The sequence below is a fragment of the Pongo pygmaeus genome, chromosome 18 (assembly GCF_028885625.2).
Source record: "Pongo pygmaeus isolate AG05252 chromosome 18, NHGRI_mPonPyg2-v2.0_pri, whole genome shotgun sequence".
In the NCBI taxonomy this organism is placed as follows: Eukaryota; Metazoa; Chordata; class Mammalia; order Primates; family Hominidae; genus Pongo; species Pongo pygmaeus.
In genome coordinates, this window is record NC_072391.2 from 31,871,781 (window position 1) to 31,886,022 (window position 14,242).

General features: G+C 61.5%; 3 protein-coding genes across 9 annotated transcripts; all 3 read right to left on the bottom strand.

The window, feature by feature from the left end:
* Nucleotides 1–72: 72 nt before the first annotated feature.
* On the bottom strand, nt 73–5,548 carry PAGR1 (PAXIP1 associated glutamate rich protein 1). The gene is made up of 3 exons (XM_054454584.2): nt 3,178–5,548; nt 2,893–2,975; nt 73–641 (listed from the first exon to the last, which is right to left on the bottom strand). Exons 1-3 carry the CDS (start codon nt 3,657–3,659, stop codon nt 442–444), a joined length of 765 nt encoding a protein of 254 aa, XP_054310559.1. The 5' UTR covers nt 3,660–5,548; the 3' UTR covers nt 73–441.
* On the bottom strand, nt 4,309–8,044 carry PRRT2 (proline rich transmembrane protein 2). Of its 4 annotated transcripts, none has more exons than XM_054454583.2 (4): nt 7,867–8,038; nt 6,255–7,198; nt 5,722–5,854; nt 4,309–5,558 (listed from the first exon to the last, which is right to left on the bottom strand). In XM_054454583.2, the coding sequence occupies exons 2-4, from the start codon at nt 7,131–7,133 to the stop codon at nt 5,548–5,550; spliced, it is 1,023 nt and encodes a 340-aa protein (XP_054310558.1). In that variant the 5' UTR covers nt 7,134–7,198; nt 7,867–8,038; the 3' UTR covers nt 4,309–5,547. The 4 variants fall into 4 exon arrangements, with proteins under 4 accessions (XP_054310558.1, XP_063510336.1, XP_054310557.1 ...); XM_063654266.1 differs by having other exon boundaries at nt 7,839–8,038; XM_054454582.2 differs by having other exon boundaries at nt 4,309–5,854; nt 7,867–8,044.
* Nucleotides 8,045–9,033: 989 nt separating this feature from the next.
* On the bottom strand, nt 9,034–14,227 carry MAZ (MYC associated zinc finger protein). Of its 4 annotated transcripts, none has more exons than XM_054454590.2 (6): nt 14,025–14,227; nt 13,308–13,394; nt 12,368–13,218; nt 11,906–11,969; nt 11,457–11,628; nt 9,034–10,117 (listed from the first exon to the last, which is right to left on the bottom strand). In XM_054454590.2, exons 1-6 carry the CDS (start codon nt 14,058–14,060, stop codon nt 9,969–9,971), a joined length of 1,359 nt encoding a protein of 452 aa, XP_054310565.2. In that variant the 5' UTR covers nt 14,061–14,227; the 3' UTR covers nt 9,034–9,968. The 4 variants fall into 4 exon arrangements, with proteins under 4 accessions (XP_054310565.2, XP_054310567.2, XP_054310564.1 ...); XM_054454589.2 differs by lacking the exon at nt 9,034–10,117 and adding an exon at nt 10,433–10,656 and having other exon boundaries at nt 14,025–14,109; XM_054454592.2 differs by lacking the exon at nt 14,025–14,227 and having other exon boundaries at nt 13,308–13,792.
* Nucleotides 14,228–14,242: the final 15 nt, after the last annotated feature.

Sequence of the window (14,242 nt, forward strand, 5' to 3'; positions counted from 1 at the left end):
ATCTGGGTGAATACAATTCTGCCTCTCCCTTCAAGTGGGGCCTAACTGTTGAGCTACAGCTACAGCCCCTCCTTTTAAGAGATGATAGCTCTGCATCTTTTATTTCGGACTCAGAAAATTCAGTCCAGGTCTCTGAAGAAGTGTTCAATAGAAAACAAACACTCACACACTCTCTCTATATAGGTGTTCAATAGAAAACACACACACACATTCTCTCTATAGGTTTTCAATAGAAAACACACACACACTCTCTCTCTACAGGTGTTCAATAGAAAACACACACACACACACTCTCTCTCTCTCCCTCCTTTCCGCAACGTGCTGTTTGGGAGCTTGAGGTTTCTCTCTTCTTCCCAAGTTTCTCAGTGTCTGGGCTGGGGAAGGAGGGCCCCGGCTCCAGCAGGTACAGACACTGCACCCTAGAGGCAGGAGCAGCGGGAGTCAGTATTTCCGCTGCCGAGGGAAGAGACTACTCCCGGAGGATCGGAGTGGGGGGCTGGCGGGGCTGGGGTCCTCCGAGTCCAGGCTGAAGAGGTCCCTCCCAGTACGAAGGATCTGCTCCTCCAGCTTCTTGTGTCTCTTCATGTCCGACAGCACCTTGTCCAGGCGGGCCTCCCGTTTCTGGCTCCGTGCTGAGCTTCCTGGAGAAGGGGAAGGTAAGATACATGGAAGAGATGGAGGTGGTGTGCACCAGACCTACCTGGACCTCACTCATCACTTGGGGAGCTGGTTAAACATGCAGGTCCCCAGGCCTCTGTCTTGGAGGACCTGAGGTTCGGGGTTGGACCTTTGGACCAGCAAAGATCTTGATTGACAGGAAGGCACAGGTAACGTGAAGAACAGGGAGGAACATACCGAGCAGGGGAATGGCAAGGGTAAAGGTCCCAGGACAAGAACAGAGTTCTGTTCAAAGAAGAGTGCAGGCCGGGCATGGTGGTTCACGCTTGTAATGCCAGCACTTTGGGAGGCTGAGGTGGGCGAATCACGAGGTCAGGAGTTCGAGACCAGCCTGGCCAACACAAAAAATTAGCTGGGCGTGGTGGCAGGCGCCTGTAATCCCAGCTACTCGGGAGGCTGAGGCAGGAGAATCGCTTGAACCCGGGAGGTGGAGGTTGCAATGAGCCAAGATTGCGCTACTGCACTCCAGCCTCGGTGACACAGCTAGACTCCGTCTCCCCCACCCGCCAAAAAAAAAAAAAAAAAAAAAAAGAGTGCAGACAACTGGAGGTGGCAGGAAAAGCGCTTGGATTCTCCTTTGACATGCTCTTCCCTGGCAAGATGGAATCCCTCGGAAAATTTTAAGTGGAAAAGTGACACGATTTATGGCTGGGCACAGCGGCTCACGCCTGTAATTCCAGCACTTTAGGAAGCTGAGGCAGGCAGATCACTTTAGGTCAGGAGTTCAAGACCAGCCTGGCTAACATGGCGAAACCCCCTCTCTACTAGAAAATACAAAAATTAGCTAGGCGTGGTGACGTGTGTCTGTAATCCCAGCTACTCAGGAGGCTGAGGTAGAAGAACTGCTTCAACCCAGGAGGTGGAGATTGCAGTGAGCCAAGATCATGCCACTGCACTCCAGCCTGAGCAACACAGAAAGACTTCGTCTCAAAGAAAAAAAAAGTGACATGGTTTATATTTTAAAACGTTCATCTGAATTGCAGAAACTGGAAGCAGAGAGACCAGTTAGGAGCTACTACAACTATCCAGGCAAGAAAGACAGTGGCTTGGATGGGGATGTGGTGTTGAAAGTAGAGACTAGCAGAGGTACTTGGAAATGTACATCTTATAGCTACCAAGACTTGCTGCTGGTGTGAATGTTCAGGTAAAAGAGAGAGAAATCAAGAACGGCTCTAGGCTGGGTGCAGATTACAGGCTCATGCCTGTAATCTCAGCACTTTGAAAAACCGAGGCGGGTGGATTACTTGAGCTCAAGAATTCGAGATCAACCAGTCTGGGCAACACAGCAAGACTCTGTCTCTCCACCCCCTCAAAAAAAGAAAAAAGAAAAGTAAAAAAGGCATGACTCTGAGGGTAAATTCTAGGAAGGCATGTAGGGTGGGAAATGGGGCCACTGGTGTGATTAGACAATGTACATGGTAGTAGAGGGATGCGGATCTAGATAATATTGAAAGGCCAGGATTTGGACTTCTAGGCATGGGAAACGATAGAATTATCTGTAATTTTCCAAAATCAATAAAAACAACTAATCCGTAATTGTGTTTTTTGAGACGGAGTCTCACTCTCTCGCCCAGGCTGGAGTGCAGTGGTGTGATCTCAGGTCACTGCAACCTCCACCTCCCGTGCTCAAGCGATTCTCCTGCCTCAGCCTCCTGAGTAGCTGGGACTACAGGCGCCCGCCACCATGCCTGGCTAATTTTTTGTATTTTAATTGTCTCTTAAAGGAAGACGAGGGGTCAGGCGCATTGGCTCCTGCCTGTAATCCTAGCACTTTGGGAGGCCGAGGTGGGCGGATCAAGAGGTCAGGAATTCAAGACCAGCCTGGCCAACATGGTGAAAGCCTGTCTCTACTAAAAATACAAAAATTGGCCCGGCATGGTGGCATGCGTCTCTAATCCCAGCTACTTGGGAGGCTGAGGCAGGAGAATTGCTTGAACCCAGGAGGCGGAGGTTGCAGTGAGTCGAGATCGTGCCATTGCACTCCAGCCTGGGGGACAAGGGCAAGACTCCATCTCAAAAAAAAAAAAAAAAGGAAGACAAGGTAGTAATCTAAGTCATAAAGATGGTGCTACTGGGTGAATACTCTCTCCTGCAGCTGTAAGTTGTGTGGCAGCTGAGGCTGAGGCAGCAAGCAAAGGCCTCTAGGGGAGCCGATCTTGGGTAACTGAGCCGAGGCCCTTCACCTCCCCCCAACTGTCCCCTCCTCGTTTGTACCTGGGGTGCGTCTCCGGTCAATCAGGGAGTCCTTTGGTGTCACTGGCTCATCATCAAAATCAAATTCCGTGGGCATGTGTGGTCTGGGACAGGTGAACAGAGTTAAGAGTGAGGGCGATCCTCCCTCCCACCCACACATGTGCTTCTCCCCTGCCCGTTCCTCCTCCCCTCCTGGCTTCCCTCCCTCTACTTTTAAAGGCTCCAGGGTCCCACATTTTCCCCTCCCTATTTCCTCCCGCCATCAGGGGAGCAGCCCCGGGACAAGGTGTAAGGGTGTGCCTTTACTTTTCCTCTTCCTCTTCTTTGGCCTCAGGCTCCTCATCGGATCTCTCCTCTTCGCTCTGGGCCTCCGGCGTGGGAGGCCGGCGGGGCAGGATCTCGGCTTGCAGCTCCAGGGTACCGTGGGCAGCCAGCAGTTCATAGAGCCGCTGGATTTCGGAGGGCGGGGGCATCCAGGGCTGCCCATCCGCGGGCAGCTCCACCTCCTCATCGCTGCAGGGCACGCACCAGTCCTCGGAGTCCTCCTCGGCAGGCTCTTCTCCCCCGGCGCTGGGGACTTCTCCCTGCGCCTCCTCGCCCCCGGACCCCTCACGCTCGGTCTCCTCTCGGCCTCCTTCTCCCTCGTCCTCGGCCTTACCGGCCGAGGCAGAGGGGCCTCCGGTATCCTCCACGGCCAGAGCCTGGAGGCCGGAGGTCACTTCCCCTTCTTCAGACAGAGGCGCCGCCGTGCTGGCCGCAGTGTCTCCATGGCCCCGAGCAAGGGACATAGGCCACTAGGGCAGGGACCCTGCGACGACAGATGCTGGAGTCCGAAGCCAGGGTCCCCCAAGGATCGGGCTCCCCTGGGGGTTCGGGACCGTCTCCAGCCAATCAGGCTCCCGCAGGAGACTCCGCGGCCAGACCGCCCGTCCCCGGGAGGGGGCGCTCAGTCCCCACCAAGGACCCCGCCCCGGGGATCAAGGTCCGGTACTCCGACGCTCCCGGGCCCCGCAAAAACCACTTTCCGAAAGAGGGAAAGGGGGAAGAGAGGGACGGGCCACTCTTCTTGCTTCCACGCCGCCCCTCTCCACACCTGGACGCGGCGCCCTCTCCCCAGACCTCTCAGTTGTGGGCCACGTCAAGTCAGATGCCATACGCACCTGGAGCTAAGACCCGCCTCCCAGGCTGCGCAGGGTCACGCTACGCAGGCGCACAGAAATGGCGCGGGAGGCTCCGCTCTAGGCAAGGCTACTTGCAAGAGGACCGCGAGGGAAGGTTTGCTCATGCGCGAGTAGGCGCACAGGCTTCAGCCCACAGTAAAGATGGCCGCCGGGAAGGCGCATGTGTATACCACCCAGTAAGGTTCTGCCAGAAGAGAGGCAGCACCGCCGCGCCGGCGGGACGAACGCAGGAACCAACCGAGACTGGAGGCGAGTCTCATGCAGTCTCCGTTTATTGGTGTTTCAGACTCATGCAGCATCCGGCATACAAAAAGGGAGAAATCAGTTTGATAATAGACTTTTTTTTTTTTTTTTAAGAATTTCAGTTTTTTTTTCCCCCAGACTTTTTTTTTTTTTTTTTTTTTTTTTTTTAGGAAAAAAACCCCGCCAAATCCGAACCGCGTTGTAGCTCGGTCCCCGCCTCCTCAGCGGGCTGTCGCGTGCAACAAACCTCCCCCGTCATCTTAGAAAATAATTATAGAGCGCGCCGCCCCGCCCTCGCTCCTGCCAGTGGGCGCTTTGGTCCTATTTTTTGGATTATTTCGTTACGAAGCACGTGAATGAATCTAGCCCCGACACCTTCAAGAAAGAAACTCGCGGACTGGGGTTGAAAAGCCCAGGTGGGCGGGTCAACTCCAGCTGACCTGGAAGGGTCAGCCCCGCGTCCCTCCCTTCTTCCCTGCGTGCGTTCGGAACCAGTGCTCGCCACCCTCACCCGAGTCCCCATACGAGGCCCGGCTTGCCAGCTCTGCGACCTGCCAGGCACCCTTGGGTGTCCGACCCTGGGTGGTCCCAGCAGAGAACAGTCCGAGCCCGGGGTTGGGGAGCCCTCTCCCAACACTGCTCCCCGCCCCCAAGCCTCATCTAAGTGCTGTCAATTTTGCAGAGTAAACGGTGACGGGAGGTTGGAGAAGAGGATGCTTAAGGGAGATGAGGAGGCAGGAAGAGGAAGGGGGCGGGACATGGAGAGGAAAGGGGAGATGATAAAGAAGGGAAGGAAGAGAGGACTGAGGGTTGAGAGATGCCAAGACAATGAAAGTTGGGAGGAGGAGGCCAGGGTGGAGGTCCAGAGAATTTGGGAGGCTGGAAGAAGTGCAGGGAGGCCAGGAGAGATGCAGGGAGGCTGAGAGCGCAGAGTTGGGGAGGTGTTCAGGGAGGTTTCCAGAGTGCAGGGAGGTTTCCAGAAGTGCAGGGATAGGGGGCCAAGAGGCCGGAGGGGATGCAGGCATTAGTGCAGGGAGGTTGGAACCAGTGCAGGGATGAGGCAGGCCTACAGTTGGCAGAGGAGCCTGGCAAGATGCAGGAGCAGGACAGAAGCTGTAAACAAGGCCGCTCAGGCTCCCTTGGTCCTTAGGGGTGGGGGCCAGGGCCATCAGTTGGGCTTCCCCCAGGGGAGGGATGGGCCCAAGGCAGCTCCCAACAGGAAGAAAAGTCTTGGGATGCGGGGCAGAGCCCCTCACTTATACACTGTGGGAGAGGAGAGGGAAGGACAGACAGGGGGGAGGGGGAGACAAGGAGAGACAAAGGAGAGGTAAGGAGGACAGACAGGAGAGAGCAGGGGCAGGGGTTAGTAAAGCTGCCCTTGCCAACCCTTCCATTCCTCCCCTGCCTGTCCCAAGCCCCCACTCACCGCCTAAGTTGATGACGCAGGAGGCGATGATGATGAGGACTCCCCCCACCAGCGCCACGATGCTTAAGAGCTTGGCTACACGGCCCAGACGCTGGGCCCCGTCCACGTCCCCCTGCTGCAGGCTGTTCCGAGACTGGGGTTAGGACGAGGGGTGGAGGCACATGGCCGGGGTCAGGAGAAGCCAGCTCAGAAGGGATCAGGTGGAAAAGTCATCCAGAAGAGAGAGAGGCCAGCCCCATAGATGGCGGGTAAGGGAGGAAGGAGGAGTAGAGGGGCAGGGGGAGGAGGGCACAGGTCAGCGAGGCTGTGTGACACATGTGTTTCCATATCCCTCCCACCCAAAGGGGCAGGGCAGTGGTGGCTCAGAGGGTTAGGTCCTAGGGAGAGGCAAACAAAGGCCTGGAATTGGGCAGGTGGGATCCATGCAGAGAGGAGAGGGGAAGGAAGGCATGATTACTCCAGGGGCTCTATTGCAGCGCTGGCGGGAAGCTGGGAGCCACAGCAGGCCTGGGTTAGGGTCCCATGGGGCTCACCATGACAGCATAAGCGAAGGCCACGATGTTGACAGGCCACATGGGGCAGAAGCAGGACAGGATGGCAAGGATGATGTAGTCCCGAGGTTTCTGGGTGCCTTCACCCCCCTCCACCCCAGGACCTGCCAGCTGGGAGCTGGGGTGGCGGCTCAGGCTACCTCGGGGAGATCCTGGATGCCCACTGTGCGCCCTTCCCATTCGATCCTCCTCAACCAGCTGCTGCAGCACTCGGGGGGGAGCCCCATTGGCTGGGGGGGATTTTTTTGAGGGTGGCGAGTGAGGCTCAGGGGCTGGGCCCTCTTCCCCATCGCCAGCCTGCAGGGGCACCACTGCCCCATTCTCTTGCTTTTCCCCTACACTCTCAGACAGAATCTCAGGGGTGGGGTCCTCCTGAGTAGGGAGCTCTGGTTGAAGGGCTGGCTTGGGGGTAGGCTGGGAATCTGGCTGGGGGTCTGGCTGGGGAGCAGGCTCTGGGGCTGGTTCAGGTGGGGCTGCAGACTCCAGCCTGGACCCCTGGTCTGCAGTGGTCTCTTTGCTCACTTCTGGTTTGGACACTGTTTCTTGGCATGGGTCTTCGGGGCTGCAGTTGGCCTTTGATTCCCCTCCTGGGCTTAAGCTGAGGTCTGTGGCCTGGGCTGTTTCTGAGGCCCCAGCTGGGGTCTCTGTGGTTTCTGGAGCCAGCTCAGCCTTGGGCCCTGAGTCCACAAGGGCCGCAGTGGTGTCTGGGCCTGGCTGCAGGGCCTCTGGCTGGTCTGGTACCCCTGCTAGGACCTGGGGAGGGCCAGTTTCAGCTTCAGAATGGCCAGGCCCTTCGCCTGGAACCTCGGGACTCTCCTCAACCCCCTTCATCTCAGAGATCTCAGAGCTGCTGGCTGCCATCTTGAGATGGGAGAGGGGAGAGAGCCCCTATGGGGAGGATGGAATAGCAGAGACAGCGGCAAACCCTGGAAGAGGAGGAGATAGGCTTGGGGTGAGGAGGGAAGAGGGCGCTCAGCACTGCAGGCCCAATTGGGCCACATTACTGTCTCGGGGCCAGCCCTGCACTGCCTCTAGGGAGAGGAAGAAAAGTTGGGGTTTCCTTTGCCTTAGGGTGGGACATCCCTGGGGGAGGAGTGCTCTACTCAAAGTCTTCTGCTTGGAGAGCCCTGAGGAAGATTAACCCTTTTGTAAAAAGGACCTTCTTCAGGGTCTCTCCCTGGGTCCATCCAACAAGATCCAGACTCTCAGATCCCAGCACCCCAAAATCAACGAGCTGTGTGCAAACAGCACTCCGACAGGCCGACTGAGAAGAGGACCCGACATTCGCATTCCACTCCCTCTGCATCCTCCCCTCCTCCCTGGGCTCCCAGGCGGTGCGGGTTTTCTTGCTGCGCGTTTAGGGCGAGAACGCTCCCGCTCCTTTCTGGGGGACCTGGTTATCTCCTCCGATCCCCTGTCAGCCCCTCTCCCGGGGCTTCCCTCGCCTTCGGTGGGCTAGCGCCTCCTCCCGATGGTTCAGCCCGCCCAGCACCACCACCAGCCCTCTAGACACCCGCATTCCCGTGCAATCCGCCCGGCGTCAGCCGTCGGTCGGTCCACTCCTACCCGCAGCGTCAGTCTGCCCGGGTCTCACCTCGACGCCGGCCTCCGGCCAGCTCCCGCTGCCGCTGCTGGCTTTTGCAGCAGCCGCAGCCCAGGAGGGAGCAAGTCAGCTAGGGAGGGAGGGAGGTGGCGGGTCTCCCTCCTCTCCCCTCCCGTGTGCTCATCCCCTCCTCTCCGGTCCCCTCCCCTACGCTCCGCCGCCGTCGCGCGCCGCCCCCGCCCCTCGCGAGCCTCCGGCCCCTCCCGCCAGCCCAAGGGAGCCACGCGTTACCCAAGCAACCGGCCCGGGGACCACTCGCGCCCCCTCCCTGCCCCTTCCCACGCGCGCCTCCAGGAGGGACGCCTCCTTCCTAAGTCCCCGGCCCCTCCCGCCAACGGTCACCGGGATCCCTGGAAGAGACAGGGGTTTGGGGAAAACGGAGAGGGTTCTGCGAGGAGACGGGACCAGTGAGACAAGCAGGACCGGGTGGAGGCGCCCCTACGAGCAGGAGGGCAAGGAAGATGGGGCAAGACGCGGGGAGGCTGCAGAGGAGAAGCAGGGTGGGGTTTGGAGAGAATGGAGCCTGCAGAAAGGAGCGGCAGAAACTGACGTTGGAAGGCTCAAAAAAGGGGCCCTGGAAAGGACGGAGCGAGGACAAGAAAGGGAATTCCAAGGGGCAGGAGGGGCTGGGCAGAAGAGCCCGTGTAAACACAGGGTGGCCCATGCCCAGGATGAGGGACAGGTGCAGCTTTCATTCTCTACCTCGCTGTTCCCAGTCCTAGAGGGCTCGGACTCCCCAAGCCTTTCCGCAGCCGCATCCACCCACCATGGCCTCAGGGCCGTGACGCGCGTGGGGAGGGATGCGGCTGGGGGCTGAGCAGCCGCCATGAGTGTGGACGGGGGAGGGCGGCATTCCCGTCTGGCAGCTCTGTTTGGGTTTCTGACGGGGCCTCTTCAAATCTCCAGGGGCTATTCTGGGCCTGTCCGGGTTGGGAATTCCCCAGAGACCTGGCACTTGCTCTCCACAGCCACAGCCTTGGCCCCGCCCTGTATCTGTGCTGCCGCCAGTAAGGCTGCCCCTGGGGAGGGCGGAGCCAGAACCCCACAGCCACACAGGGCAGAGCTAGGCTGGACTGACGGACACCAGGCCAAGAAGAAACCCTTGGGGGTGGGGGCAGTTGCTTAGTGAGGGCAATTCATTCAATCCAGAGCCAGAAACAGGATTTTATTTAAAATTTATTGTAATGGGGTCCGCGCAAAAGGAAGGGGTGGAGAGTGGGGTACATGCAGGGGACACAGGAACACGATGACATGGCCAGGGCCACAACTTCTTCTGTCGTGGGGAAGAGGGATGAAAAGACAAGACCAGGGCTGGAGCTGGGGTGGAAGAGGGGAGGGGGACACTGGCTGCATTCCCCCACCCCCAGGAAGCACCTCTAGGCCCTGGACCCCTCGCTCACCCTGGCCCCTAAGACTCCATCTCTTCTCTGCCTCTGGCCCTCCTGGCTCCTCCTGCTCCCCTTGACTTTTTCCCCTGACAGATTCTCAAGTAGGACGATGTTCAGGGCCTGACCCCAAACCCCCATACCACCTTATGAAGGTACAACCTTTGCCGGCCCTGCTTCTGCCCCTCCTCAAACCTCACCGCTTTCCCTCTCTGGGACAGCTCTGATCCCCCTCCTTCCTCTCCTCCCTCCCCCTGGAAAAAAAAAAAAAAAAAAGGAAAAGAAAGCACCAACTCCCCGGGGAGGGGCTGCAGACAGCAGGGGGAGAGGACTGGAAGGAGAGAAGAGGACCGTCGAGGAAGAGGCTCACAAGTCCCTGGGAAGACAGGGCATGGGCTTACAGAGAGGAGAGGGGGTACGGGCAGTGGCTGCTCGTGTCCTCTGCCACCCCTGCCCACTGTCCAGGGGACTTCAACACAACCGAGGGGACAGGTTTGTGTGGGGTCAGGTCTGATAGAAGAGAGGAGCAGGAGAAACAAATCGTTAAAACCTAGCGAATTCCCCTAAGAAAACATTTCTTCCTCCTTTCCTTCTGGAGGCTTCTTGGTTGGTGGGGAAATAGGAGTTGGTGGGAAAAGAGGGGGGAGAGGAGCCTGTACCAAGGGACTCTACTCCATTCTCCCCTCTCCCCCGCAACCAACTTGGAGCTCACCAGGGTTGGGAGGGAAGTGGCTGAGAGCTCACAGGCACCCCCTCCGCCCCCGAGAGGGAGCCCACAGCTGTGGGAGGGGCTGCTACTGCTGCTGCTGCTGCTGCCGCCGCCGCTGCCGCCGCCATTGGACAAACCTCACCAGTACCTGCACAGGAGAAACACCACGGATCACAGCGCGATCTGAATGGCAAGAGCCTTGCCCTCACCCCACACCTTCCCAGCCTGCTTCCCCTGGGACACAGCCGTTGCTCACTTCCTATCTGGTCCCCAGAGGCCTCAGCCTGCATCCTCACCCAGACAGAGCAGTTCTCCTCAAGGATCCTCCCTGTGCCCAGAAGTCTCCCTAGCCTGAGTGGTACATGGGCATCCCTCGCCTTCCTGAGATCCCCTATTGGGCCCTTTGAGCCCCCTTGTCCCCCATACCCCCCATCCCGCCCCCCAGCCATGCCCCACGCCTTGCCTGGTGGGTGCGGGGTCCCCCTCAGCAGGTGGGCTGTGGCTGGGGGGCGTCTCCCGGGACAGGGGGGGCGGCCCCCCCCAGATGGGTCTGCATGTGGCCGGCCAGCTGGGCAGGGGTCTTGCAGTGCACGCTGCACAGCTTGCACAGGATGCGGTCAGCCCGCGGGGCCTGGAGCCCGTGGTCCTTCACCGCGTGGATGCGCAGGTATGCTGCCGTGGTGAAGCCTATTGGGGGGTGGATTGGGATGGGGCGGGGGTCAGCCAGGCGGAGACCCCAGAGACGGGGCTGATCTCCTAGGCGGGGGATGCCCTCCTCAGATGGCCCTGTCCTCCTCCCACGGCATCCTTGGTAGCCTGGGGCCAACTGCTCTGCTGGGGCTGGTAGGCACAGCCCCTCCCTGAGCCTGGGGCCTGGCTTGTGTGGTGCCAGCTTCTCAGCCTTGGTACCTACAGAGCTCACTCTCCATGGCCAGGAGACCTCTCCCAGGATGACAGGACACTGACTCCTAGCCACTTGCAGGGTTGACCCTCAGCAAAGACGGCTGTGTCCCCTTCCCTCCAGTGCCCCGCGGTCTCAACCCAGTTAACCGGTGAGTCTGACTAAAAGCAGCTTTTTCTGCTACCCGTGCAGGGTGCGTGCTGGTATAAAGCCCGGCCCGTGTACTCCACCTGCCCCAGGAGCTGGAGACAAGACCTTGTGGCTACGCAGCGGAAACCTTGCCTTGTGACCCCTAGAACTGGCTTTCTTGACTACTCCTTCCCCAGAGCAGCCAAGTTCCACTCCCCCTCTCCCCACACATGACCAGGAGGTTCAACCTCTCTGGCAAATCATCTTCTCCAGCCAGGACTTCTTAGAGTCTAACGATGTTCATTCAGGTGTCCCCCCACTGCTCCCTTGACCTCTTGGAGAAATCTAGACGCCACGAGCTCTTGGCTACAGCACCCTTAGCCCGTATCCGTGGCAGGGCGTCTGGCCAGGCGCCCACCCTCTGCCCCTGGCCCTCCCGGCAGCCCTCGGCATGTACCTTTGTTGCAGAGCTCACAGACATGGTGAGGGCCCTGGCTGTGCACCTTCATGTGGTCCGAAATATAAGCCGAGCTCAGCATCTTGCCACACACGTGACATGGCACTTTCTCCTCGTGTCGTACTGTGTGCGCCCGCAGCCGATCCTTCGTGGCGAAAGCTGCCTCACATTTCTGGGGAGGGGGGAGGGGCGTGGGGGGTGTCACAGGAGAGTTAAAGCTTGGCGGGCTGGGAAGGGGAGAGCAAGAGGTTAAAGGAATCAGAGCCTTGGGGAATCTTTGATCTGTAGAAAATGGGAGTGACATGATGAGGCCTTGAAGAAGGGATGAGAAAATGGAGTGAAAAGGCAAAAAGAAGAGAGAGAAAAAGGGGGTCTGAGAGGCTGACTCAGACAACTACCATGAGGATCAAAATCATGAAAACCAGGACAGGAAGAGGCGGGCTTCCTACCTCACATTTGAAGGGCCGTTCTGTTGAGTGCACTTGTCTGACGTGACTGTTGAGGTGATCCGGCCTGGGGACACGTTGGGGTTGGGGTTAGGGCGGAGGTGGTGCGCCCCAAATCCACCAAACTGCACCACAGGCCTTTCCGAGGATCCCTGCGCCTCCTCCCGGAGCCCAGGCCGTCACAGCGCCACTTCAGCAGGAAATCCCTCCCCTGGAGCCCAGCAGCCGCCGCCGCCGCCGCCTCCTCCCACGCGAAGCTTCCGTCAACCCCAAGGCCCACCTCCTCGACAAAGGACCACCCCTTGCTCCCTGGTAACCGGGAGAGGCTTCCTCCCTCCGCCCTGGGAGGGGCTCCCCTTCCCCAGCCTCAGCAGCCGCCTCCCTCCCCGCCAGCCACGGCCAGGCCACCTCCGTCGCGTCCCTCCCTCCCCACGGCCTAGCGGGCGGCCGAGGCCCCGTGCACACCGGGAGAAGCTCTTGCCACAGTGGGAGCAGTTGTAGGGCTTGTGCACAGCGCCGTCATGTGAGCGCACGTGGTAGCTCATGCGGTCCTTGCGCTTGAAGCGCTGCTGGCACACCGGGCACTGGTAGGGCTTCTCGTCCGAGTGCGACAGCTTGTGTCGGTTCAGGTGGTAGACGTCGCGGAAGGCCTTGCCACACATCTCGCAGGCGTGGTTCTTCCGGATGCGCTTCCCCGAGGCGGTCGTGGTCACCACGCCACCGGCGGCCACTGCGGCAGCGCCGCCGCCGGCACCCGCCTCTCCCCCTCCCCCGCCGGCTCCGCTCAGCTGGGGCACGCTCAGGAGACTCAGGGGCACCATGGTGGGCATCTTCATAGCACCCGAGGGGACCCGGCCGGCCTTGGCTCCCGTGTGGATGGCTTCGTGCCTCCGGAGATTGTAGCCGTTCTTGAACTCCTTGGCGCACAGAGCGCAGATGTAGGGCCCCTTGCTCTTTGTCTTCTTTTCCAAGGCAGAAGCGACCGGGGCCACGGCGACCGTCGAGGTTGGGGCTACGACGGCGGTGGCCGCCGCCGCGGCGATAGTGGCGGCGGAGGCGGGGGGCGCGGCCTCGGCCGCGGGCGCCGACACGGGCGGGGGTGGCGGAGGGGGCGCCGGAGGCTGCTTCAGGGCCGCTGTGTCCACCGTGGAGGCGGCGGCAGGGGCCGGGGGCGCGGCAGCGACGGCGGCAGCAGCGGCGGCAGCGGCCGCAGCAGCCGCGGCAGACTCCTGGGCGGCGGCGAGCACGGGGAGCAAGTCCACCTGGAGGGGCTCGGCCGCCGGGGCCTGGGGCGTGGGCGGGGGCGCTGGCGCGGCCTGCGGAGACAAGGCGCCGAGTGGGCCGCGGGTGCGGGTGCGGGTGGGCGCCCCCCCAAGCCCGGGCCGCCGCGGCCGGCCCTACTCACCTGGAATGGACTCTGGGCGCAGCCCTGGGAGGCAAAGAAGCGGGACTGGAGCTCAGCCCCGACCTGCAGGGGGTTCTGGGCGTGACCCTGAGGTGGCGGGAAGGAGTTCATGAGGCCGCCCACCCCCCGGGAGTCCAGGCCCAGCACGGGGAAGGGGGGGGCCAGCAGCGTGCAAGGAAACACCGGGAACATGGCCTCTGCCTCAGCGGGGCCCCCGGGGCTCAGCGGGGGCCGGGGGCGCGGGCCGCGCGGGGCCCGGGCTCGGGGCGCCGCCCCCGGCCGGCCGGGCTGGGCCGCGCCGAACGCATGGCCCGCGGGCCGCCCCGCCGCCCGCGCACCCCGGCCGGCGGGAGGGAGGAAGGGAAGGAAGGCGCCTTGCGGGCCGCGGAGCGCCGCGGCGACGGCGGCGGCGACGCCCCCTGGGTGGGGGCGGGAGGCCCCGCGGGGCCGGGGCCGGGGGCGGGTGCCCGGGCGGCGGCGGCGGCGGCGGCGGCGGTTGGAGCCTGGCGGGGCGGGGTGGGGGGAGCGAGGGAGCAGCCTCGGCCCCCGCCGCGCGCGCGCCCAGCCGGCGCCTCGGGGAGGGCGGGGGAGGGCGCGAGGGAGGGAGGGGGACAGCTGCGCGCGCACCGGGCGCGCGGAGGGGGGGTGGGACGGGAGGGAGGGCGGGCAGGAGGGGGTGTGGGCAGGGGGGTGGGGGCGGGGGGAGGGGGTTGTTACCTGGAAGATGAAGCTGCTCCAGTTGCTGGGATCCATGGCGGAGGGAGGGAGGGAGGTGGCTCGCGCTCACCCTGGGGCGGGAGGAGGAGGAGGCGGCGGTGGGGGAGGGGGAACCCGGGGAGGAGGCGCGCGGGGCGGGCAGGAGGGGGGGAGGTGGAGGGTGGGGGAAGCGGAGCACACTGCGCGCGGGGAGGGCGGGCGGGGGGCGCGAGGACACA

Excerpts from the sequence above, each read along its gene's own strand:
- PAGR1 (XM_054454584.2), bottom strand. The coding sequence starts at position 3,659 with ATGTCCCTTGCTCGGGGCCATGGAGACACTGCGGCCAGCACGGCGGCG. Across the intron at positions 2,976-3,177 it reads AAAGAAGAGGAAGAGGAAAA|ACCACACATGCCCACGGAAT; the intron begins GTAAAGGCACAC and ends CACCTGTCCCAG. Across the intron at positions 642-2,892 it reads TGACCGGAGACGCACCCCAG|GAAGCTCAGCACGGAGCCAG; the intron begins GTACAAACGAGG and ends CCCCTTCTCCAG.
- PRRT2 (XM_054454582.2), bottom strand. The coding sequence starts at position 7,133 with ATGGCAGCCAGCAGCTCTGAGATCTCTGAGATGAAGGGGGTTGAGGAG. Across the intron at positions 5,855-6,254 it reads CCTTCGCTTATGCTGTCATG|TCTCGGAACAGCCTGCAGCA; the intron begins GTGAGCCCCATG and ends TCCTAACCCCAG.
- MAZ (XM_054454591.2), bottom strand. The coding sequence starts at position 13,499 with ATGTTCCCGGTGTTTCCTTGCACGCTGCTGGCCCCCCCCTTCCCCGTG. Across the intron at positions 11,970-12,367 it reads TGTGGCAAGAGCTTCTCCCG|GCCGGATCACCTCAACAGTC; the intron begins GTGTGCACGGGG and ends ACGTGTCCCCAG. Across the intron at positions 10,657-11,456 it reads CTGTGAGCTCTGCAACAAAG|GCTTCACCACGGCAGCATAC; the intron begins GTACATGCCGAG and ends ACCCCCCAATAG.